Below are 25,066 nucleotides of genomic sequence, written 5' to 3'. Positions count from 1 at the left end.
ATGTTGGTGCATCAGTGTTTCTATCTCTCCCTCTCCCTTCCTTTCTCTCTAAATTAATAAAAACATTTTTTAAATGATCAGTAAAATACAGTACTGTGTTTTCTCATTTGTAATGAGATGATGTTAGCAATATACATAAACATTATCTGCTAAAATGCTGGATTTAACTTGGTTGAATTATCAATTCTTCCAACAGGGCGTTGACTTAAGCTTAAGATCTTAGTGAATGCTAATAAACTAGCAAGTTAGGCATCATTGGTGGAAAAAGAAAAAAAAAAATCTTACTATCTATTAAGGATACTTTGTTCTTTGGTGAAATAAAATACATTGATGTTTGTTTAGAGTTTATTCCTTTTAACATGCAGTATACTTATCTTGATAGTTAATTACACTCGACCAGTGATTATATTGGGACCTATGAAAGACAGGATAAATGATGACTTGATCTCAGAATTTCCGGACAAATTTGGATCGTGTGTTCCTCGTGAGTAACCCACATAAAAAAATCTTAATTATCATTCTTAACATTTTGTCACTGTGTGTGATAAAGTAAACATTATCATTTTTAGTGGTTTATATAGTTATTTTATCAGTTATTCTTCTATCCTTCATATTATTGTCCTTTTTTTTTTTTAATATATTTTATTGATTTTTTACAGAGAGGAAGGGAGAGAGATAGAGAGTCAGAAACATCGATGAGAGAGAAACATCGATCAGCCGCCTCCTGCACATCCCCCACCGGGGATGTGCCCGCAACCCAGGTACATGCCCTTGACCGGAATCGAACCTGGGACCTTTCAGTCCGCAGGCCGATGCTCTATCCACTGAGCCAAACTGGTTTCGGCATCCTTTTTCAAATTTAAATTAACCTCTGTTGCATTGAACTTTATAAAATAGGTATTTAAGTATAAAATGGATTTGTTGTATTTTTAATACTAAACACTTAAAATTCTTTCTATTAAAGATACAACTAGACCAAAAAGAGATTATGAGGTAGATGGAAGAGATTATCATTTTGTGACTTCAAGAGAACAGATGGAAAAAGATATCCAGGAACATAAATTCATTGAAGCTGGCCAGTATAACAACCATCTGTATGGAACAAGTGTTCAGTCTGTGCGAGAAGTAGCAGAAAAGGTAAGCATCAAAATGATCCCAGAATATAGTTTCTAATTAGGTATGCCTTTGACAGTAGGGTAGAAATTTTTAATTCATATTTTTGAAAAAATACAGATGTTGAAGAATTGATTAATGTTACTAATTCATTCAACTAAATAATGTTAGATGGCTTGGGAAAATACATACAAGATAAAGATTGATAAAATGAGATAGAAACGATAACTTGAATCTCTCTAAGAAGGGAGATTATTTTAAGGTTCTATCCACTTGCTAGAGATAGACCTTGTGTTTCCAACATCTAGCATAATTAAGGAGCTCAGATCAGCAATGTCAATCAGTAAAAATGAACCAGATGTTCAAGATAAGTTTAGTTGCTGCTGGTACTAAAACTAGACAGAAATTTCTCCTAAAGAGTCAATTAATAAAAGACCATGTAAAAAATATTCAACAATACTGTAACAGCAAGAGATTATCTGAAAGCATCCTTCAGGGTAGTATGATGACTTATTGACATTGTGTTAAAACAGTTTTAAAGTGAAGCCAAAGTGTGTCCCAGACGTGGTACTATGCTTAAAACACTACTTGGGTCTAGAAAATAACCATCAAGTTATTTTATACCTTCAAAACTAGTTGTTTAAAATTCAGTCATATTATACCAATAAATGTAAAGCAGTAATTCAGCATCTCAGTTTTCCATCTGTAAATACTACTTTTTCTATAAAAGGTTTGGTTAATTCTGATTAGTTTTAAAAATTGAAAAAATGAAAATGTCAGTGATGGCAAGAATGTGAGAAAATAGGAAATCTTAGATATTGCTAGTGGAGATAGAAATTAATAGAACTTCTAAGAACAGTTTGGCAGTATCTACTAAATGCACATATCTTATGACTCAGATATTCTACTTCTTGGTATTTGGTAGAGATTCACACATGAAGATCCTTTATAAGAATGTTCATAGTACCAACCGCTTCATAATAGTGAAAAATTAGAATCAACAAAGGGAAATGAATAATTAACTATTATTTATTCATGCAGTGGGATAGCAACTAGAATGAATAAACTAATACAAGTACTAAAGTGTATCCACATTAATAAATCTCAGAATTACAATGAATGAGTGAAATTGCAAAGGATATATGCAGTATGATACTATGTATGTAAACTTTTAATAACATAAAACAGCCTGTATAGTTAATACATATTTAGTAAACGTAAAAACATGCATGGGAATGATACATCTGCTTCAGGAGTAAATGCAGCCAATATCCAGTGGTTTTCCTTTGGGAAGAATGGGCAAGAAATTGTAGCTTTAATTTTATTTGTAATGTTGTATTTCTTTCAAATTTATTAAAAATTCAGCCCAGCCGGCCCTAACTGGTTTGGCTCAGTGGATAGAGCGTCGGCCTGCAGACTCAAGGGTCCCAGGTTCGATTCCGGTCAAGGGCATATACCTTTGTTGCGGGCATATACCCAGTAGGGGATGTGCAGAAAGCAGCTGATCGATGTTTCTCTCTCATCGATGTTTCTAACTCTCTATCCCTCTCCCTTCCTCTCTGTAAAAAATCAAAAAAATATATTTAAAAAAAAAAAAAATTCAGCCCAGCCGGAGTGGCTCAGTGGTTGAGTGTCGACCTATGAACCAGGAGGTCATGGTTCAGTTCTAGGTCAGGGCACATGCCTGAGTTCTGGGCTTGATCCCCAATGTGGGGCATGCAGGAGGCAGTTGATTAGTGATACTCTCTCATTGTTGATGTTTCAGTCTCTCACGCTCCCTTCCTCTCTGAAGTCAATAAAAATATTTTTTTTAATTAAAATAACTACGTGCTCAGTCTAACTGAAAAACTGATAATAACCAAACTTCAAATTAGTCAATTGAAAAGTAAACAACAAATCACAGCAAGCTATTTCTTGTGCAAACCTTGTGGAGAAGAAAATAATTGGAAGTTCCACAAAGTAGAAATATTACAATTAATACTCAGATCACAATGCAAGAAAAATCTATAGTTTGTTAGCAAATTAAAAACAAAAAGGCCCAGACAACTGGAAATTTTAAAACCACCTGTTAGCTCTTAAATGAAAGAGAAAATACAGAATTTCTTAAAAATAATAATGAAATAGTACATATCAGAATTCATAGGATACATTTAAAACCATGATTAAAGGAAAATTTACTACCTTAAAATTTTTCAAACAAGAAAAGAATGAATAAATAAACTAAATCCCAAGTCACATAGTATAAGTAAAAGTGCAGATTATGTGGTATGCTGAGAAATAATAAGGTCAGAGAAGAAACTAGTAAAAAGAAAACAGAAAAACAATAGATAAAATTTGGTTTTTCTATAAGATCAGTGTTATTGATAAAACCTTAAACAGATACAAATTACCAATATCAGGAATGAGAGAAGTGACAGAATTTACAAATGTTAAAAGAAAAAAAATTAGAGGCTATTAGAAACAACTTTTTACCACTAAGTAATTTAGATGAAATGGATAAATTCCTAGGAAGAAATAAAGCTCACTCAAGTAGAAATACATCATTTGAATAGCCCTATATCTTTAATAAAATTGATTTTTACTTAAAAACCTTCCCACAAAGAAAACCCCAGATCCAGATGGCTTCACTAATAAATTCTACCAAACATTTAAGGACGAAATAATACCATTTTCTACATAAAATTTAAAAGGTGGGAACAGTTCCCAACACACTCTGAGAGTCCAGCATTACCTAGATTTCAAAACTTGACAACACATTACAAAAAACTGCAGACTGATATCCCTCATGAATATAAATGCAGAAATTCTAAACAAAATGTTAGCAAATTGAGTCTAACAATATATAAAAAGGTGGTAATATGTCATGACCAAGTAGTGTTTATCCAAAGAATGCAAGGTACATTTAAATATTAGAAAATCAGTCAATGTAACTAAAAAAGGAAAAACATATGATCACTTGCTTAGTTCAGGAAGAGCATTTGACAAAATCAGCACCAATTCTTGATTAAAACTCTCCACAAACCAAGAATAGAAGATAACCTTCTCAAATTGATAAACAATATTCCACGAGGATATTTTTCCATTGATTTTTAGAGAGAGTGAAAGGGGAGGGGAGAGACAGAGAGACACATCTGTTGGTTGCCTCCCTTACGCACTCCAACTTGGGGCCGGGTATTGAGCCTGCAACCGAGGTATGCACCCTTGACTGGAATTGAACCCAGGACCCTTCAGTCCACAGGCCACCCCCTATCCACTGAGCCAAACCGGCTAGGGCACCACTTATTTTTAACATTATACTAGAGGTTCTAGCCAGTACAATAAGGCAAAAGAAAGAAAGAAAATTCATGCAGATTGTAAAGGAAGAAGTAAAATTGTCTGTATTTGCGAATGACATGATGGTTTATATAAAAAATCTGATAGAATCTACCAAAAAAAGAAAAATGAAAGAAAGAAAGAAAGCTACTAGAGCCTTAGCTGGTATGGCTCAGTTGGTTGGAGCATTATCCCATACACCAGTGATGGCGAACCTATGACACACATGTCAGAGGTGACACGCGAACTCATTTTTTTTGGTTGATTTTTCTTTGTTAAATGGCATTTAAATATATAAAATAAATATCAAAAATATAAATCTTTGTTTTACTATGGTTGCAAATATAAAAACATTTCTATATGTGACACAGCACCAGAGTTAAGTTAGGGTTTCTCAAAATTCTGACACGCCGAGCTCAAAAGGTTCGCCATCACTGCCATACACTGAAAGGTTGTGGTTTTGATGCCTGGTTGGGTGCGTACAGGAGGCAACTGATCAATGTTTCTCTCATTCTCTCTCTATCTCTATCTCCCCCCCACCCCCCAGTAATTTGGCCAAAATAAAAAAAACAAACATTTTTTTAAGCTACTAGAACTAATAAGTTTAGCAAGATTTAAGGATACAGAAATTAGTTGTATTTCTATATACCAGACCAATTATAAATTGAAATTTTAAAAACAATATTATTTACTGTGGCATCAAAAAATATTAAATACTTAGAGATAAAGCTGACAAAAGATATTGAGACCAATACACTAAAAACTCCAAAGCATTGCTCAGAGAATTAAAGACCTAAATAAATGGTGGGATACACCATGTTCATGGATTGAAGACTCAATATTGCAGAGCTGTCAGTTCTGTCTAAGCTAATTTATATATGAACACAATCCCAATAAAAAATACCACCTTTATTATGGGACCTGATAAGTCAAATTGAAGTTTATATGAGAAGCAAGTACAATACAAAAAAGCTACAAGGGATTCCAGCCCTATCTTATTAAAACATACTATAAAGTCTTCTTAATTAAAACCTAGTATAGTACTGTCACATCAATAGACAAACAGACCAGTAGAATAGAAAAGAGAATCCAGGCAAGACCTAGATATATATGAAAATATAGTATACTAGAGGCCTGGTGCATGAAATTCGTATACCGGAGGGGGGTCCCTCAGCCTGGCCTGGACCCTCTCACTGGCAGGCGAACATCCCCCTCGCAGTCCAGGATCCCTCTCACAGTCCGGGACCCCTCGCTCCTTACCACCCTCGTGCTCGCTGCTCCTTAGCACTGCCGCAGAGGCGGAGAGGCTTCCACCACCACCACTGCACTCGCCAGCCATGAGCCAGGCTTCTGGCTGAGCGGCACTCCCCCACGGGAGTGCACTGGCCACCAGGGGGCAACTCCTACATCGAGCGTCTGCCCCCCTGGTGGTCAGTGCACATCATGGCAACCGGTTGTTCTGCCATTCGATCGATTGCATATTAGGGTTTTATTATAGGATGATGAAGGTGCAATCTCCAGTCACCAGGGCTTTTAATAAAAGAGTTTTTCGTAAATAGTGCTGGGGCGACTAGAGAAAAGTTAATTAATTAATTAATTAATTTAAAACCACACTATACACAAACGTTGGCTGTAATACAATTGACAGAAGAAAATGTAACCTAGTCATAGTGCAAGTTTTTAACTATGAATTAAAATTCAGATCCAATGAAAGACTAATAAATTTAACCACATTAAAAATAAAAATGGTTTTTACTTGGCAAAAAAAAAACTTTTCCAAAAACTAGTGGAAAACACGGTTACCAAAGTCAAAAAGCAACTGACAGAAAAAAATTGCAAGCAAGGGGCTGATATTCCAAATATATAAAGAACTCTTAAAAATTAAGGAAATAGAGACCAAAAACCTAATAAAATAACAGACAAAAAGATATGAATTCACACAAATTCACACAAAAGTAAGCTGTAGAAATAATAAATTAGAAACTAATGAGATTGGTTAGCTACAGAGGAAGGGGTGGAAAAGGATGGGAGATGGAAATGAGGTAGAAAGGATGAAAGTGTGACATTTCTTCAAGTATACCTTTTTAGATAATTTTGACTTTAGAATTATGTTAACATTTTATATTTTAAAAATAAAAAGGAAAGGTGAGGGAAATGAAAAATGATATACAAACAGGAACTAAATTAACTAGATTTCAAACAAATCACTGCATTAAAGAGGGGAGGGGAAGAGAGGAGAGTCTTAATTCCAATAATCCTGAACCACAGGTTAAATACAAAAATATCTGTGAACAAATAGTGAACTCTTCTTTTGTTTTTCAGAGTGGTATGAGCTAACAATTGTGAAACTAATTTATATTCTAGAGTTGAGCAAATTAATATATTGACAATAATGAGAGCCAGGTTTCTTAATATATTTTCATTCCTTTTTAAATGTAATATTTGAGAATGGAAAATTAATTATTCATAGTCATTATTCATTGTCTTTATTTAATTTGCTAACAAAAATAACAAGTTTTGCCCTAACCAGTTTGGCTCAGTGGATAGAGCGTCAGCCTGCGGACTCAAGGGTCCCGGGTTTGATTCCGGTCAGGGGCACGTACCTTGGTTGTGGACACATCCCCAGTAAGGAGTGTGCAGGAGGCACCTGATCAATGTTTCTCTCTCATGATGTTTCTAACTCTCTATCCCTCTCCCTTTCTCTGTGTAAAAAATCAATAAAATATATTTTAAAAAAATAAAATAAAATAACAAGTTTGTTAAAGTGAACAGGATCCAAACATATCATAATTCTGATTCTGTACCTATAGGAAATATAACTTTTTTTTTTTTTTTTTTTTAGGAAATATATCTTTGATATAATTGAAAATATTTGTTTTCACTTGTTTTTCTTCTTTATTCTCTCTATTTTAGGGCAAACACTGTATCCTCGATGTGTCTGGAAATGCCATAAAGAGATTACAGATTGCACAACTTTACCCAATCTCCATTTTTATTAAGCCCAAATCCGTGGAAAATATCATGTAAGTGAAATAAGAGACAGGATCAAAGTAGAGATTCAGTCTCTATCACTCATTAGATTAGGTAATTTACTTAACCTCTCTGTATCTCAGTTTCTTTATCTGTAAAATGGAGAAATTAATAGTATACCCACCTCTTAGGATTGTTGGGAAGATTAAGTAAGCACTCTGTGATATTAACTATCATCATCACCAATTTTAATATACTTAAGTATAAGGGAATATGTATTAGAATTTTAAATTTAAACAGTCACATTTGGCTAATACCTACTGAATGGAGCAGCAGTATAGCTCTGAGTAACCATCCTATCTAATAAAAGAGAAACATGGTAATTAGCGTACATCCACTACCCTTCCCATTGGCTAATCAGCGAGATATGCAAATTAACTGCCAGCCAAGATGGCGGCCAGCAGCCAGGCAGCTTGAAGCTAACATGAGGCTTGCTTGCTTCAGTGACGGAGGAAACCAACGTTCCCCGCCTGCCTTGCCAGCCTCTGAGCTTGCAGTTTGAAACATGGTTGCAAATATAGACGCTAAATAAAACCCCAGAAACCTGCTTTCAGCCAGCCGGGATCTCAGAGCTGGAGTTGATACAGTGTTTCGATTATAGAACCCAAACAAACCAGATACCTGCTTTCAGCAGCCGAGGCCTCAGAGCTGGAGCCAGAGCTAAAGCTGGCCCAGAATAAAAAAAAGAAAGAAAGAAAAAATGGAGCAGTTGGGAGCTTCAGTCACCTGCCAGCCTGAAAACAGCCCTCAGCCCCTCATCCAGACTGGCCAGGCACCCCAGTGGGGACCCCCACCCTGAAGGGTGTGTGACCAGCTGCAAACAGCCATCATCCCCTCACCCAGGCACCAGTCCTCTATCCTATATAGTAAAAGGGTAATATGCCTCCCAGCACCGGAATCAGCGGAGCCGCGAGGCCTCCCAGCACCAGGATCAGCGGAGCTGAGAGGCCTCCCGGCACTGGGATCAGCATGACCGGGGGCAGCGCCCAAACCCCCTGATCGCCCTGCGGCTCTGTGTGTGACGGGGCGGGGCCACAACCTCCCTATCCGCCCTGCTCTGTTCGTGACAGGGGAAGGCGCCCCAACCCCCTGATCAGCCCTGCTCTGTGCCTGATATGGGGGAGCTCCCCAACCCCCTGATCGCCCTGCGGCTCTGTGTGTGACAGGGTGTGGCACCCCAACCCCCTGATCGGCCCTGCTCTGTGTGTGACAGGGTGCGGCGCCCCAACCCCCTCTCCCCCACGGGCCCTGCTCTGTGTGTGACAGGGTAGAGCCATAACCTCCCCATCGGCCCTGCCCTGAGTGTGAGAGTGGCGGCGCCCCAACCCCCTGATGGGCCCTGCTCTATGCGTGACAGGGTACAGAGCCCCAACCCCCCTGATTGGTCCTGCTCTGTGCGTGACAGGGGGTAGCGCCGCAACCTCCCCATCGACCCTGCCTTGAGTGTGACAAGGGCGGTGCCCCAACCTCCCAATCGGCCCTACCCTGAGCGTGACTGAGGGTGGCATCGCAACCTCCTGATCTGCCCTGCTCTGTGCATGACAGGGCGGCGCCCCAACTCCCTAATCAGCCCTGCTCTGAGCCCGACCAGAGGCTGCACCTAGGGATTGGGCCTGCACTCTGCCACCCGGGAACAGGCCTAAGCCAGCAGGTGATTATCCCCCAAGGGGTCCCGGATTGCAAGAGGGCACAGGCCGGGCTGAGCGACCCCCCCCCCCCCACAGTGCACAAATTTTTGTGCACCAGGCCTCTAGTTAAGAAATAAAATGTTGTATAATAGAGGCCAAGAAATACAATTTAAATAAAAAAACTAAAAGAAGAGAGAAAAGGGCAAATAAAAACATATTATAGGTGGGGCAAAAAGAAAACAGTAATATAGTATAAATGAACTCAAATATTTCATCAATTAAATGGTAAACTAAATAGTCCAGTTAAAGAACAAAGATCATCAGAATGGATGAAGAAAAAACAATTGTATGTTGCTTTTGTAGAAGAGGAACAAATATTTTCCTTCTACTCTTCTAGGTTCTAACCTATAACAAAAGACAGAGTAACAAGAGAAAAGCTTACAGATTTAATTTTTTCATGACATAGAAGCCTTCATAAGGAAATGAAGATCCAAAGAAATGGTTAAACCTGAGCACTTTTATACTATAGGTTTGTCAAAGAGTAGGAAGTCACGGGAAAATGTGATAGGACCATAGGATATGAGTTAAGAGTAGTAAACTAGAAGAAACTTACCAAGGCCTGTTCATTCAAATTCCTCTTAGCATCCCTCCAGGAATGCTTCTTTTCTCCAGGTATAGGGAGGTCATCTCTCACATGAAGATCTTATAACCTACTTCAGGGGTAGGTCAGAGTTTTTCCTGCACCTGCCATTTTTCAAATTCCTTTATCTTAATATATGCAGTATGCCAAGATACCATATTTTGGGATAGTGTGTATGAAACCTCTCAACTGTATGTTGCTTTCATAAGGCACACCTTAAATATTAGGCTATGGACAGACCAAAAGTAAGAGAATAGAAAAAAGATATACCATGCAAAAATTAATCATAGGCAAGCTGGTTTATATTACTATATCAAAGTATAATTTAAAGCAAGAAGTATTAATCGAGATATAAAAGAGCAATTTTATAAAAAGAAAAGTTTCACTCTATCAGGAAGATCTATTTAGACATTTTTTTGCATTTAATAGCCCAGTTTCAAAATATATAAAGCCCAAATATACAACTGTACAGGAAAAGAAAAATCCCACAATCATAGTGGGAGAACTTAACACATCAGTCAGAAAGTAATAGAATAAGAAAACAAACAAAAAATCAGTAAGGATATAGAACAGCACATATTTCAAACTTTACCTTACATATGTAGAACACTACACTTGACATCAACAAAATTTACACATTTATTTGAAGCGTGCATAAAATTAACAAAACTAATATGCTAAGCTACAGAATACAAATGATTGAAAACAAATATTCTGTGGCCATTATGAAATTACAACAAATCAATAATGAAAAGATCACTAGAAAATTCCCATATATTTGGGGGTTATTTCTGAATGGGTCAAAAAAGAAATCGGCCTAAATTAATAAATGGTTTTAACTAAATGAGAAATCAGCCTAAATAAGTATTTTGAAATGCTAATGAAATTATCAAGTAAATAAATTTGGAGGATCTAGCAGCCTTGCTGATGGAAAGCCACAACCGTAAGTATTAGGAAAGAATGCTGGAAGTCAAATATTAGGAATAAATGTTGAAAATCTAAGATCTTGAGAAATTAGAAAAACACTAGTCAATTAAACTCAAAGAAGGTAGGACTTAATGAAATAGAAAACAAAATTATGGGAGAGAGGATCAACAAAACCAAAAATAATTGTCTTTGAAAATACTATAAAATGTTAATAAGAAAGATTAAGGAAAGAAAATAAAGGCATAAATAATACGAGGAATTAAAGTGGGAATATCATTACATATTCAATAGACATTAAAAAGGTTAGCACAGGCAATCAATGAGCAAAGGACTTGGACACTTCACAAAAGGGGATATCCAAATAGTCAGTAAACATGAGATATGATGATCAATTAATCATGGAAATGTAAGTTAAAACCACAGTGTCAAACTCTATCATCCACATGCTGAAAGAAAATGTCAAATGTTGGCAAGGATATAGAGCAACTGAAACTCTTAACACTGATAAGAGTGTAAGTTGATACTTCCACATTTGTAAACTGTTCATAGTATCTCCTAAAGCTGGACATACACATAACTTAAGAACTGGAAGTCTCATTCTTAGATATATACTCAATAGAAATGTTTATAGATGTTTACCAAAGACATGTATGTACTAGGTTGTTGACAGAAATACTATTCAAAATAACCAAAACATGGAAACTATCCGAATGCCCATCAGTGAATACATAAATTATGACATAGTCACACAATGAACTATTCTGCAGCACTGATTTTCAACTTGTTTCATCTCATGGCACACATAAACTAATTACTAAAATTCTGTGGCACACCCAAAAATAATTTTTGCTGATCTGACAAAAAAAAAAAAAAAATAGGCATAATTTTGATTCATTTACACCGAATGACTATTGTGCTGGCTGTTGTCACTGTTTTTTATTTAACACTAAGGGAAAAGAGGTCAGTGCCCTTGACTGAATAGTCAGGTATTGCATGTTTTAAAAACCCTTGTGGCATACAGGTTGAACATTTCTGTTCTACATTAATGATAATGAGCAGTCTCCACTACACACAAAAGTATATCCATACCTCAGAGATATTGTAGGTTCAGTTCCAGACCAACACAATAAAGCAAATCCTATATAATAAAAGGCTAATATGCAAATCAACCGAATAGCAAATGACTGGTTGTTATGACATGCACTTACCACCAGGGGGCAGATGCTCAATGCAGGAGCTGCCCCCTGGTGGTCAGGGCACTCCCACAGGGGGAGCACCGCTCAGAAGCCTGGCTCACAGCTGGCGAGCGTAGCAGCGGTGGCAGGAGTCTCTCCTGCCTCCGCAAAAGCACTAAGGATGTCCGACTGACGATTTAGGCTCGCTTCCCATGGGGAGCGGTCCTAAGCCGTCAGTCAGACATCCCCTGAGGGCTCTCAGACTGTAAGAGAGCACAGGCCCGGCTTAGGGAACCACCCCCCCAAGTGCACGAATTTCATGCACCAGGCCTCTAGTATTACAATAAAGCAAATCACAAGTTTTTAGTCTCCCAGTACATACAAAGGTTAATGTTTACACTATACTATAGTCTATTAAGTGTGCAGTAGCATTATGTCTAATAAAACAATGTACATACCTTAATTAAAAAACACTTTATTGTTAAAAATGCTAACCATCATTGAAGCCTTCAGCAAGTCATAATCTTTTTGACAGTGAAGTGTCTTGCCTGGATGTGACGCTGAATGACCAGGGTGCTGGTTGTTGAAGGCTGGGTTGGCTGTGGCAATTTATTAAAACAACAGTGAAGTCTCCCATATCGATTGACTCTCTTTCATGAATGGCTTCTCTTGTAACCTGCAATGTTGTTTAATAGCATTTTACCCACAGTAGAACTTCTTTCAAAATAAGAGTAAACTACCCTAGCTGGCTTGGCTCAGTGGATAGAGAGTGGGCCTGTGGACTGAAGGGTCACGGGGTTGATTCTGGTCAAGGGGCATAGGCCTAGTTTGCAAGCTCGATCCCCAGTAGGGGACATGTAGGAGGCAGCCAATCAATGATTCTCTCTCATCATTGATATTTCTGTCTCTCCCTCTCCCTTCCTCTCTGAAATCAATAAAGATATATATTTTTTAAAAAAAAGAATATCCTGCTAAGTGGAAAACAACACTTTTTTAAAAAATATATATTTTATTGATTTTTTACAGAGAGGAAGGGAGAGGGATAGAGAGTTAGAAACAACGATGAGAGAGAAAGATTGATCAGCTGCCTCCTGCACACTCCCTACTGGGGATGTGCCCGCAGCCAAGGTACATGCCCTTGACCGGAATCCAACCTGGGACCCTTGAGTCCACAAGCTGACGCTCTATCCACTGAGCCAAACCAGTTAGGGCACTTTTTTAAAAATTAGAGTAAACTGCTACTTTATTAACTAAGTTTATGTATATTCTAAATGCTTTGTTGTCATTTCAACAATCTTTACAGTGTCTTCAGGAGTAGATTCCATCTCAATAAATCATCTTCTTTGTCCATCCATATAAAGCAACTCCTCATCCATTCACTTTATCATGAGATTATAAAGGGAGAAAGTTTTACAATAATAGTCAGCGACTTCAATTCCCCACTCACAGTAATGGATAGAACAACCAGACAGAAAATAAGTAAAGAAATGGAGGACTTAAACCGCACAATAAATCAGCTAGAACTAACAGACACATACAGAACACTCCACCCAACAACACCACATTACAGGATGGAGCCAAGGTAGGTTTATAGTTCTTTGTATGGAAAATAATACAAGAATAACTGTTTTGTGTACTCACAACTATAACCTTCTTTTGCCCCATCCTATATACATTCTCATTTGCACATGGGACATTTTCCAGGAAAGACCATAAGTGGCAAAATGCCTAAATAGATTTTAAAAGATAAGTATCTTCTCTGATTACAGTAGGTTGAATTTAGATATCAAAAGTAAGACTGGAAATTTGACAAAATTGTGGAAATTAACAAGCAGTGGATCAAAGAAGAAATCACATGATAAATTAGAAAATATTTAAGAGATGAATGAAAACAGTAACAACATAAAAATGTATGGTACACAGCAAAAGCAGTGCTAACAGGGTAATTTATAGCTATAGATGCTTACATTAAAAAGCAAGATAGCACTAGCCGGTGGTCTTCAGTGGTTGGAGCATCAGTCCTCACACCTAAGGATCTCAGGTTTGATTCCCAGTCAATGGCATGTACCTAGGTTGTAGATTCACTCCCTGTTACCAGTTGGGGCACATACAGGAGGCAGCCAGTCAATGTGACCTTCTCACATCAATGTTTCTCTCTCTCTTCCCCTCCCACTCTCCTCTTTCTTCCAGTCTCTTTGAAAAGCAATGGAAAAAATATTCTCAAAAAAAAAGTCAAGAAAGGTGTCAAATTAACAACCTAACTGTAACTTAAGGAACTAAAAAAATAAGAACAAACTAAACCCAAAACTAACAGAAGGAAGTGAATAAAGATTAGAGCAGAGATCAACAAAATAGAAAACAGTAGAGAAAAAATCAGTGAAACCAACAGTTGATTCTTCAAAAAGATGGGCAAAAAATGACAAACGGTTAGCTAGATGGATTAAGGGGGAAAAGAGAAGACTCAAATTATTAGAATATGAAATGAAATGGGGGACATTACTACTGATTCTACAGAAATAAAATGACTATAAGTAGAGTACTATGAACAATTGAGCACCAAAAGAAATGGATAAATTTCTAGAAACATAAAACCTACCAAGACTAAATCACAAAGAAATAGAAAATCTAAATCGACCTATAACTAGTAAAGAAACTAAATCAGTAATTAAAAACTCCCAACAAAGGAGCGTCCTGAACCAGATGTCTTACTGGTGAATTTTACCAAATATTTTTAAAAGGTCTAATGCAAATCTTCAAACTTTTCCAAAAAATTGAAGAGAGAATATATCCTAACTCATTCTATGAAGTCAGTATTACCCTGATACAAAGATACTATAAGGGGAAAAAAAGACTACATTGATGCAAAGATCCTCAACAACCAGATTCAGCAGTATATTAAAAGGATTATACTCCATGACCAAGTAGAATTTATTTCTGGAATATAAGGATGATTTGACATGAAAATCAAACATAATAAACCTCATCAGCAAAATGAAAGGGAAAATCCATACAATCATCTCAACTAATGCAGGTACAGCATTTGACAATACTCTTTCATGATAAAAACACTCAAAATAGGAAGAGAAGGAAACTACTTTAATATAAAAGCCATGAATAAAAAATCCACAGTAAAGATCACACAGTAAAAGAGTGAGAGCTTTTTCTCTAAGGTTAGGAACAAAGCAAGGATGCCTGCTTTTCACCATTTCTATTTAACATAGTACTGGCAGTTCTGGCCAGATCAAAGAAAAAAAACTGTCCCAGGTGAGAGAAAAAATGAAATACATCCAGATTGGAAAGGAAGAAGTAAAATTATCTCTGTTTTCAGATTATATTATTTTATCTATAGAAAGCTCTAAAGATGCCACATAAAAGCTACTAGAACTAATAAATTCAACAAAGTAGCATTCAAAGTCAACAAAATCATTTCTCCACAGTGAACAATCTGAGAATAAAATTACAAAAACAATTTCATTTATAATAGCATCAAGAAGATTAAAATGCCTAAAATTAACCAAGGTGAAAGATCTGTACAATGAAACCATGAAACACTAAAGAAGTTAAAGAAGACATAAATAAATTGAAACACATTCCATGTGCATGGATTAGGAAGAAGACATTGTTAAAATGTCAAAACTTTTCAAAGCAATCTACAGGTGCAATGCAGTGCAATCCCTATCAAAATCCCAAAGACTTTTTTGCAGAAGTAGACGAACCATAATAAAATTCATACGGATTCTCAACAGACACCCAAATAACCAAAACAGTCTTTCAGAAGAACAGAAAAACTTGAAGACTCACACTTCCTGATATCAAAATTTACTACAAAGCTATAGTAATCATCACAGTGTGGTGTTGACCGAAAGACAGACATATAGACCAATGGAATGGAATAGAAAGCTCAGAAATGAACCCTCATATATAATCAATTGCTTTTTAACAAGGATGCAAGATCATTCAAAGGAGGGAGGGGAAAAAAACAGCCTTTTTCAACAAATGGTGCTGAAAAAACAATACCCACATGCAAAAGAATGAAGTTGGACCTTTACCGAAGGCGCATTCCACAAAAACTCAAGATGGACCAAGGACCTAAATGTAAGACAATAAAACCTGGGAAAAAGAAATAGGACAAAAGCTTCACAGTAGTGGATTTGGCAATTATTTCTTAGTTATGACTCTAAAGGCGTAGATAACGAAAGAATCAAAAAAAATAGACTTGGAGAGAAACCAAGATGGCAGCATAGGTAAACACCGGAGGTTGCTGCCTCACACAACAACTTCAAAAATACAACTAAAAGATGGAACGGACATCACCCAGAACCACAGGAAGGCTGGCTGAGGGAAAATTCTACAACTAGAAGGAAAGAGAAAAGCATACCGAGACTCAGAGGAGGCACAGTGCGGAAAATACTAAGGTGCGGAGGTCGTGCGGAGGCAGGCTGGCGGCTGAGGGCACGGTTGTCTGTTTCAATCGGGAGGGAGTCTCAGGCTCTGAGCTCCAGTTCCGGACGAGTCTCTGAGGACCCAGACTCAAACAGGAGAAGCGGGACTGTCTGGCATCGGTCGGAACTCGAGGGCAGCTTTCTCTCCGAGGTTTGCAGCAGTTGCTGGGACTCTGAGAGGCAGAGCCTCTGGAGACGGGACTGAGAGCAGCCATAACTGCTCACTCCACCCGCCCTGTTGATCCCCTGGGACCCGCCCTGCCCAAGCCTTGCACAGAGGCATTTGCAGGATAGCCTTAGGCAAAGGCTAGATTAGCATCTCCCTAGAGGACAGAAGTTCTCCCGCTGCAGACACAGCTGATTCTCACAGTCAGTTGGCCTGGAGGTCAAATCCCCCCCAGTGTTGCCTATAACAATCAAGGCTTAACTACAACAAGACTACGCACAAAGACCACAAGGGGGTGCACCAAGAAAGCATAAAAAATGCGGAGACAAACAGGACAAAAATGACAGAAATGGAGGATATAGAGTTCAAAACCACACTTTTAAGGTCTCTCAAGAACTGTCTAGAAGCCGCTGATAAACTTAGTAAGGCCCTCGAAAAGACTGGTGAGACCACTGATATAGTGAGATCCTCAAGAAATCTAATGAGACCCTCGATGTTATGATAAAGAACCAACTAGAAATTAAGTATACACTGACTGAAATACAGAATATTATACAGACTCCCAGCAGCAGACCAGAGGAGCGCAAGAATCAAGTCAAAGATTTGAAATGCGAAGAAGCAAAAAACACGCAACCGGAAAAGCAAAATGAAAAAGGAATCCAAAAATACGAAGATAGTGTAAGGAGCCTCTGGGACAGCTTCAAGCGTACCAACATCAGAATTATAGGGGTGCCAGAAGAAGAGAGAGAGCAAGATATTGAAAACCTATTTGAAGAAATAGTGACAGGAAACTTCCCCTACCTGGTTGCCAGGAGCCGGTCCATGCTTGCTGTTTCAAGGGACCTGGCATATATGGCATACTGTTCTTAATATGTTTGCTCCCCTTAGCGCTGTGTGTTTTAACCAAGGTCACCTCTCCGAGAAAGGTTGTTTCCCCAGGTAGGAATTTTTCCCTGAAGTCAGGGAGGGGATGCCTCTCCTAGAAAGGTTGTTTCCCCAGGTAGGAATTTTTCCCTGAAGTCAGGGAGGGGATGAAACTCCTTAACTAAGTGCCAGGCGGGTAATTAATCACTTTGACTACGAACAAGCATGCTTAAGCTACATAATCTTTACTCCCTGGAATGGAGATAAGAAACGCCCTAACCTTTGTAATAGAGATTGATAGGATTGGAATCAACTGGTATAAATACAGATGTAACAACACAGAACTTAGAACACAGAACTAAGAAGACAGAACACACAGAACTAGAGACAGAAGAACTTCGCTGGAGAGAACATGACAAAAGATCCTGGACTGAACCTGACTACAGAAATGGGCAAGAGAACCTGACTAGAACCTGGTGACTGAACCTGGCTGGAGAACCTGGACAGAACCTGGCTGGAGAACCTAGCGAGGGAACATGGCTACAGAACCTGGCTGGAGAACCTGGACAGAACCTGGCTGGAGAACCTAGCGAGGGAACATGGCTACAGAACCTGGCTGGAGAACCTGGAGAACCTAGCTGGAGAACATGGACACAGAACCTGGCTGGAGATCTGAAGCAGAACTTCGCTGGAGATCCAGACCAGAACTTGGCTGGAGATCCTGGCTAGAGATCCTGGCTAGGCTGCTGATCAACTGAATGCTGTCTCTGTGTCATTCCTTCTTCGCCGACTCCATCCACACCTTTGGGAACCCCTGGACCCGATGGGGTTGGACCCCGGCACCTGGTGAAAGAAATAGACTTACAACTCCAGGAAGTGCAGAGAACCCCAAACGAAAGGAATCCAAAGAGGACCACACCAAGACACATCATAATTAAAATGCCAAGAGCAAAAGACAAAGAGAGAATCTTAAAAGCAGCAAAAGAAAGAAACTCAGTTACCTACAAGGGAATACCCATACAACTGTCAGCTGATTCTCAACAGAAACTTTGCAAGCCAGAAGGGAGTGGCAAGAAATATTCAAAGTGATGAATACCAAGAACCTACAACCAAGATTACTTTACCCAGCAAAGCTATCATTCAGCATTGAAGGTCAGATAAAGAGCTTCACAGATAAGGAAAAGCTAAAGGAGTTCATCACCACCAAGCCAGTATTATATGAAATGCTGAAAGGTCTTCTTTAAGAAGAGGAAGAAGAAAAAGGTAAAGATACAAATTATGAACAACAAATATGCATCTATCAACAAGTGAATCTAAGAATCAAGTGAATAAATAATCTGATGAACAGAATGAACTGGTGATTATAATAGAATCAGAGACATAGAAAGGGAATGGACTGACTATTCTTGGGGGGGAAAGGGGTGTGGGGGGCGGTGTGGGAAGAGACTGGACAAAAATCGTGCACCGATGGTTGAGGACAGTGGGTGGGGAGTGAGGGCGGGGGGTGGGGTGGGAACTGGGAGGAGGGGAGTTATGGGGGGAAAAAGAGGAACAAATGTAATAATCTGAATAATAAAGATTTAATTTTAAAAAATAAAATAAAAGTAAAAAGAAAAAAGAAATCGGAGCCCTTAATATTCAAAAAAAAAAAAAAAAATAGGCTTTCCCTGGCCGGGTGGCTCACTTGGTTGGAGTGTCATCCCATACACCAGGAGGTTACAGGTTCGATTTCCAGGGCACATACCTGGGTTGCGTGTTTAATCCCTGGTCAGGGCACATAGAGGAGGCAACTGACGTGTGTGTGTGTGTGTGTGTGTGTGTGTGTGTGTGTGTGTGTGTGTGTGTGTATGTCTCCCCCCTCTTTTCTCTCCTCTCTCTCTCTCTCTCTCTCTCTCTTTCTGTCTCTGTCTCTCTGTCTCTGTCTCTCTCTCCAATAATCAATGAAAGCATATCCTTGGGTGAGGAGGATTTTTTTAAAAAAACTATACTTCATAAATATTTAAAGTTTTTTTGTATCAAAAGGCACAATATACAAAGTAAAAAGATAACCCACAGAATGGGAGAAAATGTTTGCAAATCATATATCTGATAAACGCTTAATATCCAGAATATATAGAGAACTCCTAAAACTTAATAGGAAAACAACCCAATTCAAAAATGGGTAAAGCACTTGAATAAACATTTCTCCAAAGAAGATACACAAATGAACAATAATAGCACATGAAAAGATGCTTAACATCACTGTTAGGGAAATACAAATCAAAACTGCAGTGAGAGCCGAAACCGGTTTGGCTCAGTGGATAGAGCGTCGGCCTGGCAGTGAGATACCACCTCACACGTACTAGGATAGCTACTATCAAAATCACACACAAAAAACAACAACAAAAAAAACAGGTGCTGGCAAGGATGTGGGACATTGGAGCTCCTGCACACTGTTGTAGGAATGTAAAATGGTGCAGCCGCTATGAAAAATAGTATGGCAGTTCTTCAAAAAAGTAAAAATAGAAATGCCATATGATGCAACAATTCCACTTCTGGATATATACATACAAGAATTGAAATCAGTGTCTTGAAAGATATTTGTATACCCATGTTCACAGTAGCATTATTCACAATAGCTAATATGTGGAAGAAGCTCAAGTGTTCATTGAGGGATGAATAGATAAGCAAATGTGGAATATACATACAAAGGAAGGAAATTCTGCAATATGGTACAACATGGATGAACCTTGCAGACATGCTAAGTAAAATAAGCCAGTCACAAAAAAGACAAATTCCACTTATATGAAGTACTTAGAGTTGTCAAAATCATAGAGACAGAAAGTATAATGGTGGTTGCCAGGGGCTAGGAGGAGGAAAGAATAGTTATTTTTAATACGTCTTGTATTTTGGTTTTACAAGATGAAAAGAATTCTAGGGATGGATGATGGTGATGGTTCCAACAACATGAAGGAAGGTATTAATACTCCTGAGCTGTACGTGTAAAAATAGTTTAAATAGTAGCTTTTACGTCATGTATATTTTACAACAATTTTTTAAAATATTTTTTTATTAATTTCAGAGAGGAAGGGAAAGGGAGAGAGAGAATCATCAATGAAGAGAGAGAAACATCAATCAGTTGCCTCCTGCACTCCCCATACAAGAGATCGAGCCTGCAACCCAGGCATGTGCACTGACCAAGAATCAACCCTGACCTCCTGGTTCATAGATTGATGCTCAACCACTGAGAAACACCGGCCAGGCCACAATTTTTAATTATTTGCTTTTTTTAATCACTGTCGTATACCACATTAGCTATTTTAGGTATAAAAGCATATCATTTTAATAAACATAAAAAACATTCCATAAAATTATCATCCATTCATGACAAAAACATTTTAAAAACTGAATAGAAGGGAATTTTCTTAATCTCATGAAGGTCATCTACAAAATACAAAAGCAAACATCATATTTAATGGTGAAATATTGAAAGTCTTCACTCTTAAAAGGAAACCAACTCCCACGTACCCATCATTCAGCTGCAACAGTAATTATCATTTATGATGAACCTTATTTCACTGCCCCCCACCAGACATTATATGATTTCATCCATATATTTCAGTATGTATTTGAAAGATAGGAATTTCCTATTTAAAAACATCATTATGTCACACTTAATAACTCGTTAAATATCATCAGTTCAAATTTTCCTGATTGTTTTATAAGTTTTGTGTATGTTTTTCAGTTTGTTTGAATCAAGTTCCAAATTGTCATGAATAGACCTTACTTGTAACTTGATTCAAACATATCTCCTTTTTTCCCCTATTTATTCATTGAAAAAACTAAATTATTCTGTAGTTTTCCCCAGACTATATTTTTCTAATTGCCTTATCATAGTGTCGTTTAATGTTTATGTCCCCTTTATCATCTATGAATTGGTAGGATATCTGTAAGTCATATTTAGATATGAGGTTTTTATCAAAATCTAAACTGTTGAATCTAAGTTTTTTTGGCTGCCTTGTCCCATTGCAAAGATGTGTTAAACCCTTCTGTCATTCCAAGTATAAAGCTACATATTCAGTGACTGAATCTAGTTTTTAATGACATTCATTGTCTCAACAGAGCTCAACTTTTCATGATTTTATGTTTTTATGTCTTCTTTCCTTTGTCATCTTTCTTCAGAAAGTATTAAAATGTAGTAATTACCAATTTCTAAATTTATTTGCATAGGGAAATGAATAAGCGACTAACAGAAGAACAAGCCAGAAAAACATTTGAGAGAGCCATGAAACTGGAACAAGAATTTACTGAGCATTTCACAGGTTGGCATCATATGTGGCAGTGCCCTTTATGATAGAATTTTGCTTTGGAGCCATATGAAGTGACCCATTGAAAAGGATTTTGAACTATGCCCACATCTACCAGTAGTAATTGGTATATTACCATTTTCAAAATAATACATCTAACCTAGGCAGTGATGATGAGGACTCTTGAAATTTAGTATTTCTTGGGTTATTGATTAGGATAGCATGTATAAGAATAACTCACACATGACTGGAGAAAAATAGACTCAGATTTTATTTCTTCTATGAAATTGACTTTCATCCTTTATAAATCTTGATCCATTTTAAGATATTACTTGTTTAAAAAGAAAAGAATGAGTAGCAATTTCCAAATAATCTTTCTAATTCATTTTGTCCTTTAAATTACCCCTTAGGTATCTTTGAACAATTTTTTGTCATTATTGTTATTTGTTTGTTTGAAATAATGGTAAGTGTATATTTGGTAGTCACACTAAGTACCATTAAGTGCCATGATGTTGTGACCCATTGCTTTTTTATATATGTAATAATTTCAGACTTACAGAAAAATTGTAAGAGAAGTACCAGCAATTCTTATATACTCTTACTCCTTATTCCCCAAATGTTAACATTTACCACATTTATAATTTTTTTCTGAAACATTTAATAGTAGGTTGCAGACAGATGCTCTTTTGGCTTTAAATACTTCAGTGTGTATTTCCCAAATATACAAAAGAAAGTAAAAATTACCAAATCCCACTTTTTGATCAGTTTTTAAAATAAAAGTTTTTATATTTTACAAATGGGAAAATTAATTAAATGAGCAATTTAACTAAACAAACAATACATAAATGGTATCCCTTCCTGAATGAATAACTATTTCTAAGATTTGGCATCTACTATTTCACCAATAATTATAATGGTGAAGATGGACAATTTAATGGAAGTTTCTGATTTCATTACAGCAATTGTACAGGGCGATACGCTGGAAGATATTTACAACCAAGTGAAGCAAATCATAGAAGAACAGTCTGGTCCTTACATCTGGATTCCAGCGAAAGAAAAGTTATGAGGACTGATGTTTTTCTGTTCCAGTCTCATTTTCTTTGACATTTCTTTTCCCTTTCCTCTGGAGTCTGTCTTTAATACTCCTTCCATGTTGAATCTTATCCCACTCATCATGGTCTGCAAATCGCACTTATTTTTGCAACCTAGTGTCTCCTTCAAGTTGTAGCATCTGTATTATTTTATATCACTACTGGTTTGTGGCCATTTTTCAGAACTGGAAATGGAATGGCCTGACCAGCTATTAAGAATTTGGGAAGATGGGGAAATTGTGGTAAAATTCCTTAATGTTTAAGGGAAAGTAACTTTAAAAGATTTTCAGAAAAGCTTTATATACATTTTTTCAAATTTCAATATAAATGAAAGAAAAGTGGTTTTAATCAATGATTTAGTAAACTTGGAGCAACAGTGCACGCTTAACTTTAATAGCATGGTTTGGCCAATATACTAGTTCTCAAATCCTTTTCTCAATTGATCTGTCTTATCTCAACAAATATTTCATTATAGGCAAATAAGAAAATGTATGTTTTTTAATTTCAAAGTTAATGTCTGGATTAACTTAATTTCCCAAGGGATATTCATTTTTCATAAGAGTTCTTAAAGTCTATTATTGTTTAAGGGCTCTGTGTTTTTCTTTCCAATACATCTGCTAGGGATAACAATGTTTAAATATTTTTAACATACTTGTGCAACACTATTCTTACAAAAGTTGTCCATATGTAATAAGCATCACATTTCTGAAATGAGGCCATGTTTAGGTGCTAGGGGGAGCTCACCTTTTACAGATAAGGTTGAGAAAATTTCGTAGACAAAAGTACAGACAAAACCAACATTATAGTGGTGATATAGTAACCATGACCATGGAAAAGGAGTCCAATTCATAGTCTAAACTTTAAACATATCCTTAGGGGTCAGATTTTAATGAATATTTTACCCACAATAACTGCCTATTTTGTTATAATAAATATATATATATAAATATATATATAACTTTCTTTAACTAAACTCTGTAACTATGGGAATTATTTTCTTTACATAGTTGCACACACAAACATATATATATTTAAAATATATTTTTTTCTTTTGTCACCTACTCTTAACTTTTTGTTTGTTTTTTAATTAAATATTAATTGATTAGACTTTATCTTCCTTAATCATGTGAACTGAAAACAGGGGTATGGTGGTTATGGAAAGAAATCTTTAGGGAAATTAGATTACATGTAAAAGTATGCATGTTCTCCTCTTTTCTATAAAAGTTTTCAAATGGTTCCTGGTTGGTTTGATTTTGTTTTTGTTACTGTTATTTTTGTCATTGGGTTTGAATTTGGTTGTATGCCTCTCCTTCCAGTTTTCCTTTCATTAATAGGAAAACAGGCAAAAAACCTTGTGTGTGTGTGTGTGTGTTTTCCCCTCAGACTGAACACCTTTCACCTCATGGCTGCTTTTCACTAGAGTTGCACAGATCTTCATGGTGAAAAATTTCAAGAAATTGTAGTGAAAGGTAGATATGATTTCAGAAATCAGTTTCTCTGGTCTTTTATATTAATAATATTGTTTAGCTTCCCATTGCTTTTTTTGGTGTTGTTTATTAAATATGTGTTTTTGACAACCTCCACCTTACAGTTTCTTAAACAATGAGTACTGGTTTGTAAAGAATTATCAACATTATCCATTCCATTTATGAGAAAGAGGAGAACAGCTAATAAACTTTATTGTGAAATCCATATGTTAAATGTGTCTTGAATTTTGAAAGAAAAATATTATTTTGCAAGCTAACATTTTCTTAGAACAGTTTTGGGCATCACATAATTTATAAACAATTCAAGAGCTATTAGGCAAGTTAATCAAAATTTCTTTTGTAGGTTTGGTATTAAGTATGTTAACACAATACTGTAGCTGTTATACTAAATACAGTAGATTGGTACCAAACCAAATATACTAAAAATATTGTAAAATCATTCAAGCGCTCCCAAAATTACCATACAACAAGATCCCAGCATAAGACTTTTTGAAGTATTTACTGGTCAAATGTTGTAAAATATCGAGAGGTTATAAATTATGCCACTTATGTATTAAAATATATATATTCAGCCCCTACTATGTAAGTTGATTTTTTTGTAAGAAAATACACTTGACCCTGTAAAAACATGGGTTTCGACTGCACGGGTTTACTTATATGTGGGTTTTTTTGGTGTGTGTGTTTTTTTCCCAATAAATATATAGTCGGCCCTCTGTATCCCCAGGTTTCCCATTTACACATTCAGCCAACCATGGATAGGGAATCCACAGATGCAGAGGGCTAACTACATTGTTTTACACCATTTTATATAAGGGACTTGCGCATCCATGGATTTTGGTATCTGTGGGTGGTCCTCCAATACCAAGCGACAACTTAAGTTTGGGGGGAGTTAGGTTTGGGGGGAG

General features: G+C 37.0%; 1 protein-coding gene across 22 annotated transcripts in view; it reads left to right on the top strand.

Annotated features, from left to right (window-relative positions):
- DLG1 (discs large MAGUK scaffold protein 1) overlaps positions 1 to 24,366 on the top strand; it is a 291,832-nt gene extending 267,466 nt beyond the window's left edge. For all 22 annotated transcript variants that reach the window (XM_036351776.1, XM_036351782.1, XM_036351770.1 and 19 more), the window contains 5 exons: positions 383 to 484; positions 965 to 1,137; positions 7,339 to 7,448; positions 21,507 to 21,598; positions 22,543 to 24,366. In XM_036351776.1, coding sequence (XP_036207669.1) covers positions 383 to 484; positions 965 to 1,137; positions 7,339 to 7,448; positions 21,507 to 21,598; positions 22,543 to 22,649 — 584 coding nt within the window. In that variant the 3' untranslated portion in view covers positions 22,650 to 24,366. The remainder of the gene's footprint in view (positions 1 to 382; positions 485 to 964; positions 1,138 to 7,338; positions 7,449 to 21,506; positions 21,599 to 22,542) is intronic.
- The last annotated feature ends 700 nt before the right edge of the window (positions 24,367 to 25,066 follow it).

This window comes from Myotis myotis, unplaced genomic scaffold (genome assembly GCF_014108235.1).
Source record: "Myotis myotis isolate mMyoMyo1 unplaced genomic scaffold, mMyoMyo1.p scaffold_m19_p_2, whole genome shotgun sequence".
Lineage (NCBI taxonomy): Eukaryota > Metazoa > Chordata > Mammalia > Chiroptera > Vespertilionidae > Myotis > Myotis myotis.
This window is presented reverse-complemented; position numbering and strand designations above follow the sequence as displayed.